Source organism: Echinococcus granulosus, assembly GCF_000524195.1.
Source record: "Echinococcus granulosus chromosome Unknown EG_S00018, whole genome shotgun sequence".
NCBI classification, from domain to species: domain Eukaryota; kingdom Metazoa; phylum Platyhelminthes; class Cestoda; order Cyclophyllidea; family Taeniidae; genus Echinococcus; species Echinococcus granulosus.
The window spans coordinates 356,323-381,771 of NW_020170398.1; the positions used below are offsets into that span (position 1 = coordinate 356,323).

At 42.8% G+C, this 25,449-nt stretch overlaps 2 protein-coding genes across 2 annotated transcripts in view; one reads left to right on the forward strand and one right to left on the reverse strand. All coding sequences in view use genetic code 11, as the record gives it.

Moving 5' to 3' along the window:
- Positions 1–87: 87 nt before the first annotated feature.
- Positions 88–6,836, reverse strand: EGR_03448 (hypothetical protein; the record flags this gene model as incomplete). Its single annotated transcript, XM_024492697.1, has 12 exons — positions 88–193; positions 315–463; positions 541–1,106; positions 1,192–1,581; positions 2,158–2,380; positions 2,426–2,694; positions 3,960–4,377; positions 4,450–4,728; positions 5,483–5,867; positions 5,920–6,002; positions 6,082–6,226; positions 6,784–6,836. 12 exons carry the CDS (start codon positions 6,834–6,836, stop codon positions 88–90), a joined length of 3,066 nt encoding a protein of 1,021 aa, XP_024352830.1.
- Positions 6,837–9,338: 2,502 nt separating this feature from the next.
- EGR_03449 (Transformation/transcription domain-associated protein) overlaps positions 9,339–25,449 on the forward strand; it is a gene marked incomplete at both ends in the record, with an annotated part of 28,538 nt that continues 12,427 nt past the window's right edge. The window contains 31 exons of the mRNA XM_024492698.1: positions 9,339–9,395; positions 10,157–10,353; positions 10,430–10,529; positions 10,601–10,899; positions 10,981–11,095; positions 11,166–11,304; positions 11,587–11,681; positions 11,750–12,076; positions 13,447–13,593; positions 13,666–13,845; positions 13,921–14,137; positions 14,220–14,380; positions 14,468–14,724; positions 14,803–15,271; positions 15,335–15,565; positions 15,648–15,957; positions 18,040–18,266; positions 18,464–18,757; positions 18,832–18,970; positions 19,051–19,534; positions 19,607–20,028; positions 20,898–21,042; positions 21,234–21,498; positions 22,193–22,263; positions 22,345–22,441; positions 22,533–22,724; positions 22,809–22,892; positions 22,973–23,284; positions 23,371–23,612; positions 23,685–23,896; positions 25,074–25,381. Of these exons, the coding sequence (XP_024352831.1) occupies positions 9,339–9,395; positions 10,157–10,353; positions 10,430–10,529; positions 10,601–10,899; positions 10,981–11,095; positions 11,166–11,304; positions 11,587–11,681; positions 11,750–12,076; positions 13,447–13,593; positions 13,666–13,845; positions 13,921–14,137; positions 14,220–14,380; positions 14,468–14,724; positions 14,803–15,271; positions 15,335–15,565; positions 15,648–15,957; positions 18,040–18,266; positions 18,464–18,757; positions 18,832–18,970; positions 19,051–19,534; positions 19,607–20,028; positions 20,898–21,042; positions 21,234–21,498; positions 22,193–22,263; positions 22,345–22,441; positions 22,533–22,724; positions 22,809–22,892; positions 22,973–23,284; positions 23,371–23,612; positions 23,685–23,896; positions 25,074–25,381 (6,795 nt within the window). The remainder of the gene's footprint in view (positions 9,396–10,156; positions 10,354–10,429; positions 10,530–10,600; positions 10,900–10,980; positions 11,096–11,165; positions 11,305–11,586; positions 11,682–11,749; positions 12,077–13,446; positions 13,594–13,665; positions 13,846–13,920; positions 14,138–14,219; positions 14,381–14,467; positions 14,725–14,802; positions 15,272–15,334; positions 15,566–15,647; positions 15,958–18,039; positions 18,267–18,463; positions 18,758–18,831; positions 18,971–19,050; positions 19,535–19,606; positions 20,029–20,897; positions 21,043–21,233; positions 21,499–22,192; positions 22,264–22,344; positions 22,442–22,532; positions 22,725–22,808; positions 22,893–22,972; positions 23,285–23,370; positions 23,613–23,684; positions 23,897–25,073; positions 25,382–25,449) is intronic.

Below are 25,449 nucleotides of genomic sequence, written 5' to 3' on the forward strand. Positions count from 1 at the left end.
ATCCAGGAGCTGTGAACCTGGTACCAGTGCCCAATCACAAAAAAGAAGACAGTGCTTATTAAAGTGAGTTTATAGAAAAAGTAAAAATTATAGTTCTTCCACCAATAGGCTACCTCGAATGAGGCAACACTCGCTGATTTTTTTAAGATCTTGTGGCCTTCGGTAGATTGTATCGCCATCCTGATATGCAAACCTAAAGGAACAACAATAAATTTGGTCAAAATGTATGCCATGCCATATAAGAGAATCAAATTTCTAAAATGCTAAACAATGATGGATAATAAAGAAGTACTAGAGGTAATATGAAAACCTACGGCAATCTTGCGACCCAAATATTTCCGTTTTCTAAGTAAACATAGCCTGGATCACCACCTGAGCTAATTTGTGTTTTTGGCTTCCCATCACTCAAAGTTCGAGAGCCATGCAAGGCGGAGGTCTTGAGGTTTGCATTATTAGCATCAATCTAAACGGAGAACAACAATGGTGTGAGATGGTCTAGTGGAAGAAGGTGGAAAATTAAGGTTTGCATAGAAACACCACCTCTTGATCAAGAGTTGGACCGAGATGGAAGATGGGGGTGTTAGAGTCCATCGGACCGGGTCTAACCATCGGTGCAAAGCGAACGCGAATGGCGACGCTGGGAATGGCTACATATATGCGCATCAGTTGAGCCCACGTCGTTCCGTCATCACCTCCGCTGCTACTTCCAGGACTTTCTCTCTCCTTCCCATCCACTTCCTCCAGCGTCTCCATCATTTCTGGCCCTGCCGTTCCAGTGCTCTCCGCTTTCGCTCCGCCAGCTGTGGGCGAACAACGACAGGGTAGATAGAGTGGAAGATCGCAGGAGAGAAGACTGGAAACAGAGCGTCGCACGTCGCCGCCCTGCATGGTTCCTGTCATCGGACGATCCGGACCAGCGAGGAAAAAGCGATGGCCCATTGGACACTCCATCTCGAAGCCGAGGAAGAGTTTAACGGTGTCCGAGTCACGCGGACGTCCTACTCGAGTCTTTGACGGGGTGCCGGAAAGTGATGCAGGACGGGAGAGTTGGACATCCCAGGGAAGGAGGAAGTGACTCCCACGTAGAAATCCGGGAAGGGCCATTCCTGAAGAGAAGGAAAGAGGAAAAAAAGACAATGAGCAATAAAATTACCCAGCAGGGTAGGAATGAGGTAACCGGAGGCGAATTACCAGATGAATGAGAGTAGCTGAAGTACTTTCCCAGTGCGTGGACAGCCCAAGAAGGATATAGAGGCATGGTCCCGATGGGCTGACCGAGCACAGGCATACCAGAGAAAAAGGTGACTGGGATGCACTGCTTCTCCTTTACAGCAACATCAAACGCCTCGAAAGACTCGTCGCTGAGGCTACTAGCGATGGCGTCGCCACTGTTCGGATCTTCCACTCCCTCTTTTTCTTCTTCACCATAGTCTGCTGACATGTTTGAGGCATTAAGTTTGGTTCGACGAGTTTTGGTGAGCAGTTTGCGAGCTGAAAGTTGTGACATACTGTCCGTACTGGTATAATTGGAGGCTGGAACGGGGGCGTTGGAAGACGTGATAGATTCGTCGATGTCGGAATCTTAAAAGAGGAATCAGCCTGATCCCGGTGCATATGTAAGGCGTAAAATACCCAATAGCCAAAAGTAGAAACCATAGTGCATCTGGGTTATTGCAAAAGAGCATCTTCATAGTTCGTGGCTGCCTTTTTGGAGCAATCATTCAAAAACTTAAGTGTTGGTTTAAGGTAACATTTACAATATAGGTTCATCAAATGTGCTAAAGATATTTCATGAAACTTCGAACTAGCTGATAGTTATGGCCTAGAAAAGAGCTGGGTCAGAATGCATTGTATATTGGCAACCAATAGCCAGCTATCCTGCCTCGATAACTTTATGCTAACTAAGACAATAGCGAGATCAAGAAGTTTGGCAGATAATTTGTGTCCGGTTTGAAAGTAAACGTAGAATTAGAAGTAATCTAATAGGCAAGAAAAATCATGTCACCAGCTCATGGAGTGAGAACAGACTTGTATAACTATCACTAAATCCTCTGCTTTCTCGAATACATATAAGTATCCACTTTCAAGCAAAAAAGTAAAAGCATAACAAATCTCCCCCAACTCTAAGGCAAATTTCCTCCTCTTCTTCTGCGTTACCTTGATGTAAGTTTGATTCACAAGTGAAATGGGCAGCTGTTGCATCGTCCTCACCGTATGATTGAACGGCTCGACAACTGTTACGCTGGGACAAGTCAGAAAAGGTCATTTTTAATGGCGAATTCGGTTGCTCGATCTCCTCCACACTTTTTTCCTTCAAATGTGTACAAAAGTTGTGCACTGAGCTGCTCAAGATCAGGGGCGCCAATGGAATCCCGTTGACCTACACACAAAAGAGGAGGGTTAAGTTAAAATTGATAAATCCCACCTTGTTGCAGCAGACCAGCTCGAGAGCATTATAAAACTCCCAATTGGCCTCTTGATAGTCGAAGGGATCGGGCCGTAGAGCTTGCAGTCGACCGCAGTTGCAGTAACTGATGTAACGTCGGTCTGAGCGGTGTGGCATTACGGAGAGGTGGTGGAAGCTTGAGACCTTACCAGAAGTGCTTGCATCGGTGGCGTGCAGGTGCTTTTTCTGCTTCTCTATCACCTCCACAGCAGCCTCGATCCATGCGTACCGCCAGCGTCCCATAAGACCTAAGGACGTTTAACAAAAATGCTTTTGCTGGGCAGAAAGTTGACGAATATGTGCAATTCTGGTTGTTTCACGGCAAGAATCTCGTCTGAAATTGATGGGAAAAATGAAACACCTAGAGATAAGTATACACGAGGAAAGTCTGGGTTGATTACAATTACAAACTCTGCCCACTTTACAAAAACAGCTTCAATTTCATTTGCAAAAGTGTTACCATTTTACTACAACAAACCAACTTTGGGGCGTAAAAGTTCAAGGCAAGTGCGTTTAAAGTAAATTAATCGGATGGAAACACGCAGCTGAATACAGAACTGCCATAAATCCGAGGATAGACGGATTGTGACCATAGGTGGACACATAAAGAACGTTCTACACTAGTGAAACCGGCATAAATACTTTAGAAAAAAAATGTTTATTTTACAGTTTACTAGACTGAGCGCATGGTGATAGCGATGAACTGGTGTTTATGGCGAAACTTCTATTAGTAATACCTAGCATTCAGTGTCGTTACAAATCTCCAGTATGATTGATTTGCTAGGCCCGCAGTCATATTTGGTAAAGTGATAATGCTTCTGCTCGGGCCCATAGTTGAAAAGCTACGATTCTATACGTGCCATTTCGAAAAAAAATGAGTGAGAACTATGTGAACGCACTTAATGGATTAATCAAAGGCTAAAGTAGGAATCAATGGACTTCGTTTCTTGGCAAATTATCGATAGACGGTACTCAAACCAGCCTTCTTAGTATCATGGGAATTGAATAATTGAGGCAAGGCGATAAACATGGAGAGCAACACAAGTGTCACTTGACGAACTTCATGTTGGAAATTTAATAGAATCTGAGCGAACTTGTCAGATCAGATCAAGGCCAGCCCCATTGTTGTCGTTTCTGAAAACACAATATAAAAATAGGTTTCTACTAATCCATTAGCTGAAAGATATGATTCAAGAAAACAAATGCAAGGTACAGTTAGCAATACTATGTCAATTAATACATGTACAGGAAAGTACGACGTAGATTGCTGCTAAGTGACAGCCAGTTAAAAAAGGAAGCAGCTATTTTCAGTACATTCTACTCAAAATAAGAACAGATTTTCAGTGAAACTTTATGGCCAGTTGGAGACCTAAAACAACGATTGATTTAGTTCCACTTCGAATGAAACGAAGCAGGGAACAGTTCTGTCAAAACACTTCCAACAACACTCGATGACGAGCTTCATAAATTGGGGTCGAAGTTAGCAAAAAGTAAAATCCTAGGAGAAACTCACCAAGAGGAACGTCCTGCAAGCAATCGGAGAAAATAGCATCGCAGACGTGCCGGCTTTTCATCAGGCTCGTCTTACCAGACGCTAATGCACCCGCATCCAGCGCCAACTTCATCTGCTTGATGAGGCGCATGGCCATCAATTCTTCGCCGCCAGGCTCGCTAGCGGTGTCATTGCTGTCGTTGGCGGTATCCGCCCTCGGCTGTGATTCCAGCAAACAGAGAGCTTTGGCGACGCCTGGGAACCGTTCGGGCAAGGTGTGCAGCTCCTGACGACAAACCGCACCCGATACCAGTACCGCTGGACAGCCCACGCGGCCGGCCAGATAGAGGCGGGCCAGGCGTCGAGTCAGTCGGTCCAGGGTGGGGATGACGCAAGGCCCACGTGCCAGGCGCAGGAAAACGTTGTACGATGATACTACCTATGATAGAGAGCAAATGCATACTGCTAGAAAGGGTTAGTTAGTAAGCGAGGAGAGAATTCAAGTACTTACCTTTGCCAGATGGAAGGTCCTGGAATAGTGGACCGGTAGGTCCTGTCGGTAGTGAGCTTCAGCAGCGGTTAGAGCAATCTCGCATCGAGTACTAGAGAGTCGACGATCGAGTTGAGATTGAGTGGAGAAGAGTGTGACCGCAGTAGCGTCGGAATCTTCGTTAAAGGGGAAGAGTTGGTGCCACTGACGACCTAGGCAGGGATCCGTACCGTCCTCCAACAAAGGAGATGGACTAGACTCATTCCCATCGAACAGGCTGGTGTATAACTTGTAACACGTCTATGCGCAAAAAAAGTGAAGATATTGGGACTCGAACGCAAAAACTCAGCTACTGCTTTATAAAACAGATCTTAATTGTCCTTCAATCTGCTCAAAAGCAGACCATCTGCTGTCGCGAAACAATTGAAGGCTCTATGCCCTACCATTCCTCGTGGTCTTGTCAGCAACTAAGAGCTAAGTCAGTTAACAGGCTAATCATGCAGGTGAGTCTTAATTAGAGTTTCGTATAAAAGATGAATTTGATTTCGAAATAGATCTTATAACGTTGAAGATTTGGCGTCTGCTGCATTCAGTGTTTTTTATTGGGTTTCAAAAAACCTATTTGGAATTAGGCAAAACACTTCTATGCTTGACAGCTGCAACGCAGTGACGCTCTGCTTCCTTACTAGTGTTATGCGATTTAGTACGGAGACCCAGAATCCCTACCAATTTCACTCGAAATGAAACAAAAGTCCACAAACGCCGGGTAATTCCTGAAATTTCCTCCACTTCCTGGAGCTTTCCAATAACCGAAGCATTAACAAAAACAATTTAAGGTACTAGACGCTACTTTGGTAAGCAGGGATATTTCGGATTTGGAGGCGCTACCATACCCTTCGTTGATTAGGAATCAAATAATTCTTACCTTGTGGTAGTTTGTATTATTGCCATTAAAAGGCAATCACATGAATGAAAAGTGGTTCCAAGAAGGCAACTTTCGAAGGGGAGCAAATTAATATTGATAAAAGGAAATGATTGATGATGAAGGACTCACAGTAAACCACCCTTTACAGGTGGGCAGTTCGAATGTATAGGGTGTATAGTTGTCCGAATGATCTCCACGAAATGGATCGTCAAAGAGGGCGGTGAGATGGCACTGAAGGAAGGCAGAAAAGCTCCGATCATCGGGTCCACCAGGCGGCGGGTAGAGGGCAGTGGGAGGCAACACCCGACGATCCTTAGTGAGATCCAAGCCTTCCAGAAGGGAAGTAACTCCGGTGGCTAAAACCAGCGTCTCCAGCAGCTTCTGGGCCAAGTCACCCTTGTCGAACCGACCGTGGGATTCTGAAAGGTCCCCCAGTGATTCAGTTCCATCAGGCAGGAGGACACGCACGTAATTGTAACCCATTAAGTCAAACAATCTGTTCTCCGCCGAGTTGCTGGAGAGAGGAGAAGAGGGGAAGTTCGGCATTAACAAGATTAACTACCTACCCTTCAAGCAATCCGCTCTCATAGAAGACATTGAATATTTCGTACGAGAGGTTCTTTTCAAAGTCAAGTAATGCGTTTTCGTCCTGCAAAAAGAGAATAGAACTATTGAAGCCTGTCGTGTGTATTCAGAAGTTAAGCTGGACAATGAAAAAATGAAACGACATTGGCAATTTTTCTGGCAATGATTGTGGGTGGCAGCTTGAAGACAAACAAAAGTCGTGGTGCCATCAGTCGCCCAATGGAAATGCAATAGCGCGGAAGTGGAAGTGACCGCAAAAGTTGCTCCAAAGTAGGATACAAACTATGTCTAGAAGAAAAGACAATAAAAGCACCTCTCTGACAACCTACCTTAAGCGATTTAAAAGTTTGAAGAGGGAGATGTATTTTGGGTCCAAGCGGTTACCGTAAGTGACGATCTGAAATAAAGCTCTCATATGATATGCTTACCACAATGAAGTGTGAAATAGTGAACAGAAAATATAAGTGCTTCAGCCTTTCTGAATCCCACTTCTCAAGAACTTTTTCGTAATCCTAAGAAAGTAAAATAAAAAAAGTTTACTTCGAATGTGTTTAAGAGGTCAGTGAGGAGTTTTTCCGAATCACGATAATGCAGAAAGATTAACTGGCGTTCACAGTCATAGTAGCCTTTTATGACGCTCTAAAGGATGTAAGGATTAGGCAAGCCGCAACCTCACATTGGCACAGGGGAGTGAAAAGGGGCTTTTCTGAAGAAAGTCATCCACTAGCTGGGTTGAGTACTTGCCGTTGAATGAGTCCAATGAACCAATGATAGAAACGACGGCAACATTTTTTGATTTCTGTGGAAGGATTCTGTACTAGGAGTTATTAAGGATGAGCACGTACTTAAAATCGAAACCCGGAGGCACAGTAAAGCGACCACCACAGTATGACGACATCAATAATTTCCTGAGAAGCAATAGTGAGTTAATAAGATAATTGAGAATTACGAATCTAGTAATTTACTCCTGCAATATCACAAGGCAAAAAGACGCAAAAGATATCACCCACTACATCCTGTGGGAAACTTTAGCCCAGAACTGCATTAAAAGTTTGCTTACTCCCATAAAATAGCGAGGAAAACGCCAAAACAACCACACGAATAAAAACCACTGTTATGATCAATGACCCGAAAGCAAGAGCAAGCAGGTAATACAACCGGTGAGAATCGTACTAGATGAGACCCTTAAGTCATGGGAAACATTTCAGGTGAAAGAAATTATATGATGAAGAACCAAGTATTGCTAAATACATCAACAACCAGAAAAAAACTCGAAACTAGCGCGGAGTGCTGCGAGCCAAAAAGTAGGGGCTCCCTAGTAAAAAAGTCACCTAGTAAGAAAACTAAAACTAGAGCCAAAAGCAGAAAAGTCCGGTGCTATAATGTAAATTTCAAAAACTCTTACCCTGACCAGTGGAAACAGATCTACCAAAGCAATGCTGTCCTGAAAATACTTATATTAAAATCCTAATGGTTTTCTTAATTAGCTTGTTCGATCCATAGAAATACCACGAAGTTGTAAGTCCTTGGGGAAGTCATAGGAACTTTGAAATTGAGTGCGGGATACCGCCTAGTCCTGTTTAGATCTTGATAATGCTTATTAGCATGAAGGAAATGTTTATTTATGCATAGGGGGTCCGGATGGCAGAGATCACGATGGGAAGATTAAAGGCCATATCAAAGTTACCTAAATACTGAGGTTAGGTATTTTGTAGATTTAGTTGTGCAGACACAAAAATACCTACTAAATATGATATAGACTTAAAAATGGATACTTTTGAATTTCTTTCAATGTTTTATATCAAACTTGATTGTTTCCAGTTAGTGCAACAGACAAATTTGAACATTTTAGTTTGCCTTCGTTTGTAAGACTAAAATGCATACACATTTGATTTTAGATGGAAAAATCCAACACATGTACGCCTCATAAGGTCTTTTACAGGCCCCCTGTTGCCGGCTGATTGGTCGGTGTGTCCACCCTTACTGGCGGTTCGGTTGTTCGTATTTGTACCGGCAAGATGGGATCAAAAGCTCGAGCTGCCCTGATGCACTTCCTTAGCATTGATTTGCGTATGTTTTTTTGTTCAATTAATTGATTCTCGTAGCGATAGATGAACGTTTGAAACATGGAGCAGAACTGTGTGAATATCTTGAGGTGAATTGCTGTTCTGACTGATTTTTTTAGAATTTTTCCGTAGACGATGAGCTAAAGGAATTTATTCCTACTATCTTCGAATATTTGAGAAAGTTCTTGCTCGAAACTGAGGTCCAATTTATAAAGGAGTCGTCTCTAAATCGTTTAAGATGCATGTCTTTTGAAATCATGCATAAAATCAAAAATGCGGATTATATCAGGACACATGTTTCTGTCGTGCTTAATCTTTTATTCCAGATTGTCGAGGTACATTTTAATTGTATGTTTAATGTTTTCAGTATGAAAATGAAGAGAATGTCCTCCTTTGTATCAAACTAATAATGGATCTTCACAAGTTATATCGTCCTCATTTCTCACCCGAAGTAAGAGTCGTGGATTTTTAACTGTCCATAGGTAATTAACTTCCTTAATCTCATTCACCGAATCTACCGGAATCTGAAGAATCATATATATAACATTTTCAAACCGGACCAAGTATTCGAAGTCAACAGCATTAACGATTTGAAAATTGAGTCCATTTTGCCTGGAGTGTTCACGGCTACAACTGTCCATACGAAGGACACACCTTCAGTCGTAATTTGAACTACCTTAACGTTCTCGTTAGTATCACATCCTCCCTAAGGCGTGTTTCTCTCTCAAAGTCATGCAGGAGATTCCAATTCTTGTGGTTCTGTTGTATCAGCTATTTAAACAGCAAATTCACAGCCATGTAACTGAGTTTATTCCTGTTATCATGGAGTTTATTAACATGAGGCCCCTTCCGGAACATACGTAAGTTTTCCATGTGCAATGTAACTAGAATGTTTGTGTTACCTTGATATTTAAGGTTGTCTCTGGGAATGATTTTTACTGAGCGAAAGATGTGGTTGGTTTTAGCACATTTCTCATTACATTTGCACATTTGTGACAGTAATTAACTAATACTTGGGGAGTTTTTGCATAATGCACCTGAAGCATCCTAGGAAAGTCTGCTCCATTTCGTGATTAGTGCTGAAATGTCCCTTTAGCAGTTTGCAAGTGGTGCGGTGGGCAATATGGACTCCTACGTTGCTTCGAAGAAGCAGAATGCCCTTAATGCTAAACATCGACTGTTCCTTTTGCGGGCGCATATGTACAGATGCATGCTAATCGGTTTTACTTTTTGTCTACCCTGACAATTACCGGTTTTGGATATGATCACCTCACCTCATCTCTTCTATCCTTAGGCAAGACCAAAGTTGCAAGAAGAGCAAATATCTAGACTTTATGGCAGCCCAGGTGAAGACGCTTTCCTTCTTAGCCTATGTCATTAAGATATATCAGGTGAGTTTTGGTCTGTTTTACACCTTGATCGACTTCATACCGTTAATTACCTACTTTTTTACAGGAGACTATTGATCAGCATTCCGCAGCATTGGTTAAAGGCATGATGAATCTTATGATTACATGTCCGCCGTCTATTACAAATATGCGTAAAGAGTTTTTTATTGCTACTCGTCACATTTTAAGTGCACAGGAAATTCGGCCGAGTACGTTATTGCCTATTATCAATGTGTGCTTTTGTGTGCTCTAATTTGATCCTCATGCTCGAACTACCTGAATAAGCGAATAGTTACCCTGCGCTGATCTTGCAATTTTAATGAGCGTGTGCTTACAAATGTCTCAATTCTATAGGATTGCATAAGAATAGCTCGTGACATCCGAATTTAAGCTCTTACATGATTTCGTACAAGGTCACTTAATGCAACTAACTCACTTCACCTTATTATTATAGAGTTTCTTCAAGCACTCGATGACATGATGGAGGATAACATTTTGATCGGAAAAGGTTATACTGTGCGGGACTCCCTAAGGTGGCGTGCCCCCATGCTGTTCCCTACTTTTATTGATGTCGTTACCTCTGCCTCTTGATTTCGCATAACCACATCATTATTTCCATTTCCTCTTCTAGACCACTTTCTTATAGCACGCTAGCAGATTTGATACACCATCTTCGCAGTGACCTTACTCTTACAAAAATAGCTCGAGCAGTCGACCTGTACGGACGGAATATGTTTGATGACACTCTACCTTTCTCGATTCAGCAAATGAGTCAGAGATTGATTTTCAACCTTGCTGAGTGTATTCGTCAACGAATGACGGAATCAACCCCCTCTGATGCAGCAAAGCAGCCCATGAATGCTGCAAGTGCTCGGCGCGTTTTACTTCAAATAATGTCCCTTTGTGTACTCAAATGCCGAATCGTTGCTGAACATTATATCCCTGAGTTTGAGGCAAAGTGGTGCGTTTCCTTTTACTGTCTCTACACTAGTTTTCTCAACCGCTGGATTTATTGAATTTTGAACATTGATTGGTAGTTTAAGGGAGGACCTTGAAAGCTCTCCTGAAAATAAAGCATCAACATATGAGGGAGAAGCCGAGAATGTCTCTGCGAGTTCGGGTGGTAAGCAAGACACAGTGAGTTTTTTGTTCCTGCTTTTATTCGCTCGGTACTTAACTAACCCTTTAATCCCGGTCATTTTGTTCAGTCCTTGTACTCTGAGACGTCCACACAAGGCTATCTGGGTATCAACGACATGAGGTCTTCAATAAAGGCGTTGGTCTCGGGCATGCGGGCTGTTATCACGGCTTTGACTCAATGCCCACATCAGAGTGGGCCCGAGGATGACACATACCTCGTAGGTGGACCACAAGCTTCCTCTTCGCCATCGCCCAAACAGCTTCTGCCTACTGAGGTGGCCGTTCTGTCTGACTACCTTACCTATGGTCTTCGAATGCTTGATGTGCTGAGGATTGTCTCGAAGGATGGCCATTTTTACCTTCGTGGGTGTGTGCCTTCTCTCCTTCGGTTCGATCGCTTTGTATTTCACTGAATTCCTACAGTAAGAGTAAGTCCTTTCCCTTTTAGTCCCAACTCTGGTGCAAAGTATCCGGAGGAGCGTTTCCTTCTGGAAACTTTAGCGATGACCTTTGTACCTATCAGTTCTTCATCGTTTCGGGAGATATTTTCAGCTAAGATCGGCGTAAGTGATATTTCGTAGGTTGTTTTTGCATTTTCGCGACAGATGCATGTAATCCTCATTTCATCGCCAGTACGTCGTTGACTGGTGTCGCAAAAGTCCTCTTTTCTATGCGCACTTCGCCTTTCACCTCCTCTCCCAGTCAAGCCAGACGTCCAACTTCGGTCGTATTCTGCTCTCCTACCTCGTTGAACGACTTGAAAAAATTGGTGGTATGTTTCACTTTTAAAAATTTTAACTATCATATGCGTGGCGTCTTTATTGCCTTCTTTTGAAGCCAAAAATGTGTGTAACGTGCTCTTTACCAATTTGTGGTAAATGATTTCACCAAAAAAACAGGATATTTTTGAGTGGTAGCTGATTCGGTCGTTTTGTTAGCGCTAGTGTCAATGTTATGCAAAAAAATAAAACATCTTACATGTGTTGGTTGAGTATTTCCCGAAAAACGGGTAGCGAAAGTATTATTTTGCAGCTCTTTTCTTATCTCCTTTCAGAGGGCACTGACGTATCCTTTACCTACATGCGTCTTCTGAAGTTCTGTTTTAACTCAGTCAACATGACTGGCACTGAAAATGAGCATGTTATGAAGGTGCGTACAACGGTTGTCTATTCATTATACGGCTAAAGTCGTGGTATTAAAGTATTTCGTTCTTGCAGTTGCATCTTCGAAGGATAGTGCAGGGGAGTATGCAGCACTGTCTGGAAGCTCGAGAGCCAATAGCATATCTGACGCTGCTGCGTGCTCTCTTTCGATCCATCGGTGGGGGCGCACACGATAAGCTTTATCGTGAGTTTTTTCCCCTCCTGCCCGAGATGCTGACCACGCTAAACCGACTTTTGCGCTCTGCTCATCGTACCCATGCTCGCGACCTACTGGGCGAACTTTGCGTCATTGTGCCGGTTCGCCTCTCCACCCTCTTACCCTACCTTTCGCTCCTTATGGAACCGCTTACTTATGTTCTAAATTGCAATACCGTCAATCAGGTGCGTTTGGCCGCTTCATAACTATTTACTCCCGGATTTTGATCTTGAGGTATCCCCTTTGCATATCGCAATGAATTGAATGACAATTCTAGCTGTTGAAAAGCTATTAAGTAAACTGAATACATGTTTCTTCTTTAAAAAGCACAGTTTTTTTGCATACACCTGCCTACTGGATATAATTGACGATTATTTGACGGAAATACATTTGGTTATTTTCTTGAATGTTTTACTTTGGTTTGTTAAATCGCAAATTTCCGGCTGAAAATTATAACTGACTTAAACTGCCAAGATGACTTCAACAATTTTTACCGTTTGAAAAGCTTTTGGAGAACCAAAAATTTCGTACTCATCAGATCAGTATTCCATGTCCAGATCTGTTGAATAGCAAATGAAACCACTTAGTAAATGTTAACTAACTTGATCCGTTCGTTGTGCGATTAAGAATTCTTCGGAATATTTTTTTTGTAAAGCGTATTGAATGGGTTGCAGTGGTACTGTGTAGCTGTAAGCGTTTACTTCCGAAATATGCCATGATTAGTCAAATTTTTTTGCTAAGAAATACATTAAAAAGGTTACTGAAAAATTGATAAAGGTGTTTTTCAATTTTCCGATTGAATTAAAGATAAAAACTGCCGCCCTTTACGTGGCAGGCATATCGTTTCGTCGTTTTCGGAATGCTGGATCTGTTAAATATAAAAACTTCGATATGTTCAAATTTAGCAAGTTAAAATACTGCTTTTTTATAAATTTCCGTTAAACGACATACTGTCGTGAAGACGCTAATTGTGAACCCATGTTTGTAAAATTAGCACCTCGAGACATTGGAATCCGAAATTGCCATTTTACACAATTGCATGGGAAATGCTGCGAAAATATGCAAGGTTAAGAATTACTTTTGTAAACCTACTTAACGTTGAATTGGTGGTTTTATAAACTTTGGGACTTTTTGCTAAGTTGTTAAATGTGCTCAAATCAATGGCTTTGAAGGGGAAATTGCATCTTTGAGTGGAAAAGAAACTTATTTGGTGATGCTGAGTCTGTTCGTATAGTTCGAATAAAAAACTGTTGAATGGTGTGGGTTATTTGTGATATTGACATGTAGTTTCGTCTTGAAATAGGATTTTCCTCGATCCTTTTTAAAAGACTGCTTTTTGTAGATATTTTGATCATTTAAAGTCAAGATTTGGAGGGAATTGCCAATATTGTTTTTATCGAGTATCGTGAAAAGATACTGTTGCTCAAATGAAATTCGAAGCAACTTTTTCTACTTGCCTGTACCCTACAATAACTACTTCCGATACTTTTCATTGCCTCCTATTGTACCACTCCGTTGCAATGTCTTATTATTTTTTGTCCACTATTGTTACTAGGGTCTCCGTACACTGGAGCTCTGCGTCGACAACATGCAGCCCGATTTTCTCTATCAACATCTCTACCAAGTTCGCGGTGACATGCTGCTTGGCCTTTACACCTCTCTACATTCCCAAAGTGAATACGTTCAAAAGATGGCTTTTAAAGTAATTTATTTTAAACATATTACTCTTCTGTGCGTCGGGCTTCATGTTGAACGTCTTTACCCTGCTCATTAGGTCCTCGGAAAAATGGGTCGCTTTAACAGAGCCGATATATCAGATGTCCAGCGTCTCAACTTGAATGTGAATTGTGGAGAAAGTGGTCCACTTCTTCGATTTTGGCTCCACGAATTTCCCCAGTACCCCGTTGATCTCCCTATTCGCAGTTTAGTCGATTTCGCTGTGGAAACTATTCAGGTAGAGTTTGATTCTACTCCCACTGAGGTTCCTCCTATTGGCCTGCTAATTAGTCGCTTACTTGGTGGATTTTAGGAGCCTGCTGTCGATTATTTGTGCAGACTTCGTGCATGGCAATTCTTAAGAGGTGTCTGCATATCGTCTCTCAACGTACATATTTGTTCTAAGACCCCTACTGGGTACCTATCCTATGACTTTGTTGATAAACTTCCACCCTATCCTCTTAAACGACTTCGCAGCGTCATTCAACAACTGGACTCGAGCCAACCATTCTTCTATAACGACAAACCTAGTAAGCCTTTTGGTTTTCTTTAATCAGGCTTATAAAATTATTTCACTTGAAATATTTGCTCACTAATTCTGCCACTCATTAGATATTTATCACCTTGTGATGGTGCGGGTTGTCGGTGGAATCTTCTTGTCCGCGTCAGTGGCACCTCAAATACCAAACTGTGGGACTTTTCTAACTTTCCTCGTTCGCCATTTGACACTCATCAGTCTCCTTGAAGAAAGAAACATTAACTCTCCATTTGCAGTCAGTTTCTCTAGCACGCCTGTCTGTATTCACAGTTTTTAATGCATTTTTACCTCTGCGTTTTGTTAGTCATCGTTATCTTTTCAGACCTCCGACGCTGCACTTACGCTCGATTCGAGGGTTTTGGTTGAAGCCGTCTGCTTTGTGATGGGTCATGAGGACAAGGAGTTGGTGCGGAGTGGATATGTTCTCTTGGACGAGATCATTAACACCGCCACCACTGCGATTGAAGTCGCCCTGGCTGATGACCCCCTTCAGACTAGCGTATGTGATGTGCTTGCACGTCTTCCGCTGATGCACTACTTTGCAAAGGCCATCAAGGACATGCTCTTCCATCCTGCTTGGTTCGTTTTTGCCACCGAATTTACCGACACCAAACATTCATTTCTTGTGAGTAGAGTTGTCAAAAATTGATGTTACAGGTTCGTCAAATCGGGTGGATGTTGCATTTTACTGCATCTTCGAGATCGCTTGTCAGTAAATTGGTTCAGAGAGCATTTGGTTGTTTTCCTCCGCGGTCTACTACATTGCCTTCACGATCTGACCAACCAAATGGGTCAAGGTGCTCTCGCCCTTGCCCAGCAGTGTTCTACCGCTTTGGTGCAGTTTGTTTTCTCCCATGAGACATCTTCTCCCCCAGCTGGATCAACACCGCCACTGTCAACTACAATCAAAGCAGAGTCACCCGTTCAGAGCCGAGAACACAGCAAACGAACAGTGGCTGCCCGTAGAAGGCCCGTGGCCGCGAGTAAGCGTGGTGGTGTCACGAAAAAAAGGTCGGCAACACCGAGAAAGGATGCGGATTCACCGGTGCACGATTTAACAGAGGATGTGGAAATGTTTGATGCTACTAATCCAATGGCTTCATTATCGTCTGAAGTTGCTTCACAAGTGAGCTTATCCAGGAGCATACTTTGTTTTCTAACATTAGTTATAATTTCATTTTTCCTTTAGACGCCACTCATGAATGCTATTCTTCATGAACTTGTGCAGGCAATGCTGAGTGAGACTAAGGTTGTTCGAGCTCAAGTACGCTCTCTTCTATCGAATATTGCTGAATGCCTATCCATACCCCTTGGTGGTTTACTGAAACCACATATCCACCTCATAGGCTGTTGGTTGCCACCTAAGAATAGGTTCCATCGACTTTCTAATCTGCCGACATCCACACAAATCGCCGTCCTGGTGAGTTCACTAATGGCCTCTCCTCTCCGGTTTTAATCTCTTTGTTCGCGTTTTCGAGTGTACAAAGTTTTTCGTTTTGCAGGAAGCAAACTACTTTCTCTGTCGAGATGCACCTCTGGGTGCTGGATTGCTGCAATACTGCCCAATGAATCGTCGCTGCGACAATCGTTTCCTTGTGGATCTTCGCGCCATCATGGACTCGCCCCTGCCCGCCTCCCCGATGTCTTCAAGCTACCCAACAGGTGGTAGAACTCCCCCATCCCAGGTGCCCATTTTTTCATCGCTACAATTGCAGATGGCAATTGATCTGAAGGTTGTGGCCTCCCAGGTTCTTTCCACGATGCATTACCTGGAATCGCATAAGTCGGTTATTCTCGCGGCACTATTCAAAGGTAGGCCTGTCGATTACTGTAATGATGTCTTTGAAAGCGTCATAATACATGTGACTGATAGTAGCGTTTTTACAAACCTGCGGAAGTGCTTTAGATGGCGTGGCTGAATCGGATGAGTCTGAAAAGGGCCACGTTTCTGGCTATATATTAAAAACGAATGCCACTCTGCTACATGACGCCCTTTTGAGCGTTGACGACCTTCTCCTTGGTCAACACTGTTTTGGTCGTTATTGAGTGAATTGGAATCAACTGCGGGGCAGGAATGAAGATAATATGATAAATTGGACTAATGACAAAAACGCTGCTTTTTTCACTAGCGGTAGTCCGCCTCATGGGACCAGATTGTATTGCTGAAAATCGCCTAATGGTAAACGATCAGTATCGGGGAGGGATTCATTTAGCAAGCAGTGGGAAAGCTGGCGATGACCTAGAGCTAGCACAGTACGTATGCCCATCATTTTCCGCAGCAACGATCTCCACAAATTTCTATGCTCGTTGTGGTATTGTAGTTATTTCGCTAGGGATTTTTTTAATCTGTTCAAACCTTAATTTCTCCCGCTATTGACCGACTTGTGGAGTCCAAGCTTTAAGTAGTTGCTAAAAGGCGACAGTTTCGATAGGCTGTTTGTTGAGTCCGTAGATTAAATTTCTCACGGTAGATTTTTACACTGTACTGCCTTAGTGTAGGGGTTATCGTTCTTATAAAGTGGGGTCATCAATACCACTAATTTAGTGCCTTTTTCACGAAGAATTTACAATGTATCCGCGTTAGGTAGTACCTTGGTTATGAACGTGTAATAGGGCTGGGAGATTGGCATGAAATGACCAGGCGTGCTCGTGTGATTTTTTAAACAAACTTAAGCAACTGCGGAGGACTTCTTGCAATACTGTGTGTTGAAATAAACATCGCCATCTATTACTTTTTCAACAGGACGCTAGCTTCTGAAACTCACTTTTATAAAGCATTTTATCTCGAAGCAGCTTACCTTGCAATTGCTACCATCGTTTCTACCTCAATTATCTTCAACTGTTTGGTCCTTTTTCGCATGTGATCATATGATTACATTGTGCTAAGGGATTATGTTTATCACTTGGAGAGATATTACCAGGGGATACATATGATGGGAATTAAGCAGCGTCTCTCCTTTCCAGTATGAAGTCCTGGATGGGATTTCACCAGTGAGTTTTGTGGCAGTGAGGTATGAGGTTTTGCGTTGTCTTTTGGAACAGGCCTTGTGTCCTATTGTCCTCGGCTGTAATCGTTTGGACCTCAGCAAATAAGTGCCTCTGCAGTCGGCTACATATACAAATTTATTGCTAATTGTGTAAAAAAAGTTGTACTTCCATTATGGGTGTGGTTGCAGCGTAGTGAATGGACTGTTTGGGAGCACCCCATGATATGTTCGTTCACTTAACGCACGTTGCAATACGATTTATTTCGAATTACTGGTCAGCAAATAATTTAGAATACACAACGCACCCTTCCAATTTATGTGAAAGAAGCGGGAAGCGAATGGACAATCTGTGATGTTTATTGTTTGTCACCCGTTAATGCTTGCCTTGTGGGTGCAGCTCATTTGCGTACCAGCTTACGCCGCAAATCCTCCTTTTCATTTGATATGGGCGTTAACCAATTGTTTCATAACTCACGTTAAACATGATCAAGAGTTGCTCTTGACATGTAGATTTTAAATTACCTTCGTCATTCGCCACACTCGACTGTCTTTTTCTACCAGAAATTGTGGATCTTCTTAAAAGTGGTGTATTTTTTTCTGAGCAATTTATCACTTTGGTTGAATCGCCTGAACAATTTCTTGTTGGTACGTTCTACTGCAGCAAACAACACCTTCCCCACATGCTGTGCAAAAAATTTACGGGAAGCCACCTTCCACTACCTTGGATCCGAGTTAAACCTACTTCTTAAAGCAGATAAGCTCAAATCGCACCGTCAAGTTCAGCTGACAATTTCAGATTGCTCTGGCTTACTGTAATAGGCCTTCGCCCGGCAGTTTAGGTGGTGTATCGCAAATCTGAAAAGACTTGTTTAAAGGTATTATTTCACCGCAACCGCTTCTCTCGTAGGCATGTGTTCGGATTGTGCCTCTGTCTACAAACCCGTATTTGAGTATACTAAGGACTACGTGAAACGCACAACTATCGATACGGAGCTGCGTCACACCTACGTGAAACCCATTCTGCCAAGCCTCCGTCAGACGTCCAACATTCGTCTGGCAACCGTACGTCAGTTGGCATACTGTGCTGAGCTCTTCCCTAGCACTTTCAGTGAACGCTTCTGTGAAACAATTCAAGTGAGTCGTAACAATTACTTACTTCGTTGCAATAACAGGTTAAATGATTAAATTTCTGTCACACAGTCATCTCTAATTATTTCTTGTTGGAGTATCATTAATATAAAACCGTTGCTTATCATTAAAAATTATCAATTTAGAACCTACTTTTGCCATGTTCTTAACTATCACATAGCTAAGTGATTTTCTTTGCAAAGGGGATTCAGAACAGTCTGGCAAGCATAAACAACGTGGATACACTTTCCAAATCCGTTGAGTTGATAGCAGCGCTGGTCAATTTGTTTCCTCTGATCCCGTTGGCTGGCGAAAAGTACGTAAAACCCCTGTTGAATCTGGTGATTCAAGTGGAACAATCACTTAATGCAGAACAAACTAGTTCTCTGCGTCTGCCGCTACTCCGGTTTCTTGTGCGTTTTCCTGAGGAGACTTTCCGTCAAATTTTTAACGGGTTCTCTCGCCCCCATGACGGTCATGCACATCGAATCCTCCTGGTATGTCTTGCTTTTACCAATGGGTCGATCGGCATGCAAAAAGTGTTTCAAAACGAGGTGGCTTGTGCATTCAGTCTGATAAGGCCTTTGATCCATTCCTTCCTTCGTTACAGCATCTAATGACACTACCTGAGAGCAAGCCGTTAGCAGACTATTTGGTGGCCAACATTTCGCTACTAACAGACCTTTTGCAACCGAAGGAGAAGGAACTAGGTCTGTCAAATCATGCGGTTAGGTACATTTGATTTTTTTCTGTAAACATTGGAAAGACGTTGATATCATTGATTTTGTAGAAACCATGTATGAACATACTCCTCTTCGTTTGCCACGAACGGATGGACCATTGGCCCAGGCATCAACCTCGTACCTGGCTCTGCGCCTTCTTCACGTCTTGCTTAAGCAGCGTCCCAATTGGCTTAAATTGACTCTCTCCTCCTCTATTGGAGAAAGTCTACTGACCTCTGGGCACTCATCAGTGACTCGAGTCCTCTTCAACTTATGGGGCTCAGCTGATTTCAAGAAGCGCCATTCCTGTCTTACACTTGTTCAACTGCAACAAACCCAGCCCAATGTGGACCTCGACCTTCTGTTAGAAGATCCTGGAGATGGTGGAAGAAAAATTATCGCCGCTAATACCTCACTACCCTCCACCTGCTCCCCCACAGAACCCACAGAGGCTCAATCTCTCTCCGGAGTCAAGGTCGCCGCTGGACTGACAGATTTCTTCTACTCCGATGAGCCCCTTTTGTTACTTGATTTCATGCTTGCCTATGCAGAGTAAGTTGTTTTTTGTCGCAATTTCTATTCATAAGGAGTATGGCTAAACTTTTTACGCTTTTGCTTTGTTAGAGCTCGTCCGAGTGACTTTGATCTTCTTTTTTATATCGTTGCGGGAATGTCCCGCCACCGGTGTGTGGGCTACAATCCTCTCCCACAATACATACAGCGTCTTATTCGAGACTCCTCGGTGGCCTGGAGTCGTGCAATATGCCTTCACTTTATCCAGCTAGTGAAAAAGCGCATGGAGGTCAGAATAGTAACCACCATCAGTAGTTCTACTAAGGCGGGAAGCAAAAAGAAACAGTCGCTGACAGATAGCCTGCTGGCTGATTCAGATGCGACAATGTCTGTGGAGCAGTACCTTGGCACACCTGAGGCACAGTTCAAGTTGATTTCACAGCTCATTCTGCCCTGTTTACAGCAGGCCTTAGAAAGAAATCCGGCGGAGCTGGTGGCATTGGGCCAGCCACCTAGACCTAACGAACCTAATGGTGAGATTGGTCTAAAGCTGAGTGACAAAATTATGCTAGGCTTTAAAATAAAACGTTGGTCGTCACCTTTTAAAAGAATAGCATCCCATTTCTCTGTCAGTAACCTCATTTAAAATCACGATAGTTAATATATGGCATGAACTGTGATAATTTCGTTGATTTTACAAGAGTATCTTTTTACTAAGAATGCTTCACATTTGATACCTGCGTTTTTCACTAAACTGAACATGTAAAATATGTGTAGTGGGCGGTTTTTGGGACTTTTACGGGAGGTGTGGTTTTCACACTGACTTTAGGTTCGGTTGGGCATGAAATTGTTTTGAAATATGATAGCTGTACTGTGACGAGTGTGTGGATTCCTTTTAAAAGGGAACGAAGTACTGATTTATTAAAATCAACATTAACATTTGAGGTTTGGGGGATAACTTATCACTTCTATTTTATATTTAAAAAATGGCAGTTGTTGAATTCATGTGTAATGTTTTCAAATATTGTTTATCGAGATATGTAATGTGTAGTGTTCCATTAGTCCTACAGCTCAAATGGTACACAATACTGACTATTGTACTTTCTAGCGGATATACTTCTATAACCTAAATACAAACTAGTTTATCCAAACCAACTTATTTGTCCCCAAAAGCATGTGTTTCGTGAATTCTTTGGTGTTTTTGTCGATAATTTTATTCATCCATGGTAATGATTCGAATAAGCATTTATATTTTTGGTTTATGGTGTTAACTGGCTTCGGCACTGCAGCACATTTTGTAATTTATTCACAAAATAATGATTCACGGTTCTTCAAATCTGTGTTGGAAACCACGGGGTGAGTAGTCTAGCCTCTAAGGGGTTTTTTGCACTCTGCTTTATAGACAGCGATCTAGTGCACCTCTTTGTGAACCTGCTTTTGAACGACGAGGCCAGTAAAACATGTACGGGTCTGCGAATCATGTACTGTCAAATCGCCTGCCACTTTGTCTTCTACGCTCCCGAATATGTCCAAGACATTTCAACCAAGTGGGTTCCTTTAGCCCTCTTGCTACCTTTCTTGACTAAAATCGTAGAGCTGAGATTTGTGAAGTCATTTGACAAATGTACTAACTCTACGACCCATGCATAAATTCCTTCTTGTCATTTCGATGTTAATACGAATTTTGCCAGTTCTAATAGTTGTATGGAGTGCAAAATGCCACATTTTTCAATCCCAGAGTCCAGAGTTACCGCCTGCGCGCCATCGCGGGTTTCGTGTGGCCCTGTGTCACCAGCAATTTAAATGTGGTTGATCTACAAGAGAAGTATACGGGTCTGCAGGTTCTGGCCTATCTTATCGCGCGCTTCTATCCAATAATGGGTAAGGCGACGCCGCAAGTCTTTCTCTGTCTCGCCAAAGGTCCTCAAACTGAGGTGAAGAAGATGGTCAATCCCTCTCTTGATCTTCTGCTACCTGCCTGGGTTACGGGGCCTGAGGAACAGGTAAGTGTCAACGAAATAACTACGAGGCGTCCGGTAGTGACACGTATTCCAGCGTCTAATTAATGTCTGGGAAGTTTTGGCATCGAAGGATTTGCCAGTAAGATTGATCTATATCTTATGCCAATCCGTTCCACATTGTCTTGGTGCCCAGATTATATTAACTCTTCGCGGTTCTAAATGTTCGTGGATCTTTGTACCACTTGCTCCGGCATAAAGGTTCACTCCTTGTGCACTTCCACGTAGGTTATGCGTTGTTCAGGCTTCCAGGATCAAATAGGCGTTCCACGCGCTGAATTGGATGTTTGTAAGGGTTATTGTTGTAACTGTGGCCTAGGAACCACATCGGCCAGACTGTCCCTTACAACGTTTGAGCCTGGGCGGGAAACTTCATCATCGCACGCTATTTAATGAACGTGTTCATTGTTAGCTGTCATCTTAGTCAAGAATGTCAAGACTGGTCCAAGGTACGTGCCCCGGTGGGCAGTAACAAGACATTTGCCACTTCTGAGTGTAGCACCGTTGGGGTAAAATCCATTGTTATGTCAGCAACATTTGAGTCCGATTTAACTCGAGCGCCTTTCGTAAATGAACCAATTTGAAACCTCGGGCTTATTAACTATGAAAACCGGACTATTTTAATTAAACTTTTGGATGGTCTCCGAATGAAAACTACATTCTCTTCTGTCTTCAATAGAAAGCACTTGCCGCCGCAACGAAAAAAATTATGGCTGAAGATCAAAGCACGCAAATGAGCATTCATTTATTGTAAGTTATTTTTTAATTTAAATTTTCTAAGGATGGTGTACATCAGCTAGCTGCCTTATCTGTATGTTATCATATCCGTAGGGGTTTGATATTGAGACATGCTGACCTTTACTACTCCGTCCGGCACGCTCTTCTCGGCTCACTCATCGTCGTTATTTCTCGCTTGTCGGCGCAGCAGGTGTCACTTGGTCTTTTTTGCTTAACCTTCGAGTTACTTCCGCATACTCATTTCCTGATTTTTGTATTTCACATCACATTTATTTTTACAGATTCCGATCGATCAGCGACGGATGATTTTGGATCTCATCGAGGTGACGGTGCGATGGGACATGAGGTGCAAATCTGAGCGTGCAGCTCTTGAACAACAAGATCAACAACCACAACAACAAAATCCGAATACATCTTCTCCTGCGGCCTCTGCATCTGCTGTTGCTGTTGTTGACCCTGCATCCCCATCTTTGGTGCGTTCTCATCTTCCCATCCTTTATTGGTTCCACTTCAGTTTCAACATTATTACCTGCTCTGGTATTGCCATTTCCCCTTAGCCGGTGGACAAACTGGAACTTATGCCCATGGAAAAGAGTCACCGGGACCAATTAGCCAATCTCATGATTCGTTTCGCGTGCCAGGTAAACTACAAGGCTTTTGAGGCTAGCAATCCGTGAAGCAGATGAGATTAGTTATTAACCTTATGCGCTTGTGAATTCAGGCAATGGAAGCTACTCCAAATGGTATCTCTTCAGAAACCTCTGCAAGAAGAGCTTTGAGTCTAATTGAATATACCATGGCTTCAGAGGTCTGGGGTGGTGAGAATTGTGACCTTCGGTTGAACTTTATTGATCGATTTCTCTGTCTTGAGGATCCCTCTACTTGCCAATCAGGTGCTGCCCAACAGCAGTCGCAACAACAACAGCAAAATATGAATTCTTTGCTTTCTTCTTGCATTTTTATGACTCTTGAGGTGCTACGCGTTCTCTATAACACTCTGGTAAGCCTTCTGTCTGTTAACCTCCTGTGGGATGTGAGTTTGGTTTGCGTAGTACGAGTTTTAATACTGTTTTACAAGGGCACTTTTATGGTTTGAACTGTCTGCGTCTAATTTGGTAGGATAGCTCGACGCTGTTGACCAATGTTAAACACTTCAGTAAATCATTGATAAGCCTACTCTCGCGTTACCCAACGACATACCGACTGATGCGAGCATGTGCAACCCTCATCAAGGTGTTACTCATTAAATTCCCCGCTGAATCCTCCAATCGACAGAAAATTACGAGTTTTCCGGAACTTTATGAGCTCTACGATATCGTTCTCAAGTTCATACAGGAGTCATTCACCTTGTATGCGGAGGGGTAGGTCTCTTTTTTGCACTGCACTTTATTTATCTTCTGAAGATCAGTTGTTTACTTCATTGCCTTTCATAGATCGAGTAGAGCAGCCGTTTTGCCACGGCTTCAGTCGGCATTTTGCCTACTTACGACGACTCAACAGGCTTCAGTAAATTCCTACGCCTTTGTGGATCGGTGTCTCACGCAACTAATGAAAATGTTTCATCGAATGGTTCACGATGTAATAAATTCCCCTGTCAATAATTCACCTCAAGACTCTGCAACTCTGAGTCGTAAGTCTGTTATTGGTAGGCGAATAACACCAGTTACCAGAATCACCAATAGAAGCTCATAGTTAAAAGAATTACTGTTGTTACAATCTACAGCATATTCACTTTAATTCTTCCCATTTGTGTTTCGTATTTGTTCTACCAGGTGATATTATGACGGGCAAGTAACTAGCCGAATGTGCTCTTTTGTTGAGTGCTTTCGCCTTTCGGTCCATAAAATGTCTGTGTAAAGGCAATCTTATGAGGTTCACGCTTTCCTGCCTAGCAACACTACTTTATGGTGGGAATTTCCCCACCTTTACTTCTTAATGTCGTCTCTAACAATGGTTTTTATTTATGTATTCATTCACCGTTGATACATTCCTTTCACAGGGTTCCTTTCTCCCTCTGCATTTGGGAGACTTGCTATTGCAGTTTAAACCACACATTGTTATGTATGTTTCTGTTTTATTTGCATTTGAAAGTCCCCCTGTAACCAAAGGATACAGCTCGCGTAATTTGCCACACCTTTCTCTTTCACTTAATCACTGTTCTAGTCGTCGCTATTCCTCTTCGGTTTCTGAAGGCCCCTGCTACGTGAGAGGGGCGGTTTAAGTACATTACTTTCTGCATAGCCAAATTGTTGATGCCGTCAGCTAAAATGTTTATTCTTGATTGAATGCTCTCTTTCCGCTAAAGCTTCCTTGAACAATTCGGCAGGTGAAAATATGGCCAGTCTAAACTTTATCATCGTGCTCTCACCTCACCGTTAAGCCAAAAAATTTCCTTTTGTGTGTTCCTTCTCTCTATGTGGGATTCATTTCATGGTCTCTGAGACATCGAAATATTGGCTGTTTTTACGTGGTAGATCTTAAGAAAAGACTTAGGTTTAGGTAATGGTAGATACCTTTGTTGCATATTTTTCTACTCGCTTTCGCATTTAAAGCTGTTTGATGCGCTGCAGAGAATCCACCCGCCTTCATGATATTAGATCTAGCTTTGAGAATGTGTAAGAGCTCTTTTGTACTCCTCTGTTGGTTACTTTAACGACTGTAAGTCAGATGTATGTCAGATTTAATCAGAGCATAAGGGCATCCATCATCTTTTCCTGTCATTTTTCTGGTGCTCCTATGCTAGGGAAATCATGGTTCGTGGTTTAGATAAAAGCAGTTGCTTTTTGCGCTCAGAAGGAAAAGAAAATTAGGTTACCTTTCAGAAATAACGGAACTCTTAATCCAAACTCTGGATATATTTAAATCACGCTTGAATGTGATGAACACGGAAACGCGAAAGAATGCTTTCGGACCAGACTTCCTCTACATCCTGGAACGCGCAAGGGACGCCAAGCTCTTCCGCGCGGTGGTGCGCATACTCCGTGACTGGGTGAACGTACCCAAGGCCGAGGAACACTTCGCGCCAACCCCCCGCGAGAAGGTCGCCTTCTTCGTGCGCCTCTGGGCTGCCTACCCGCGCTGGTCGGAGCACTCAGAGGTGGCTCGTGACATCCTTGACTGCATTTATCAGGTTGGTAGGACTTGTGATTGTAATACCGTGGCGCCCCTGTGTCCGTATTCGTTTTAACGCCAAACAAC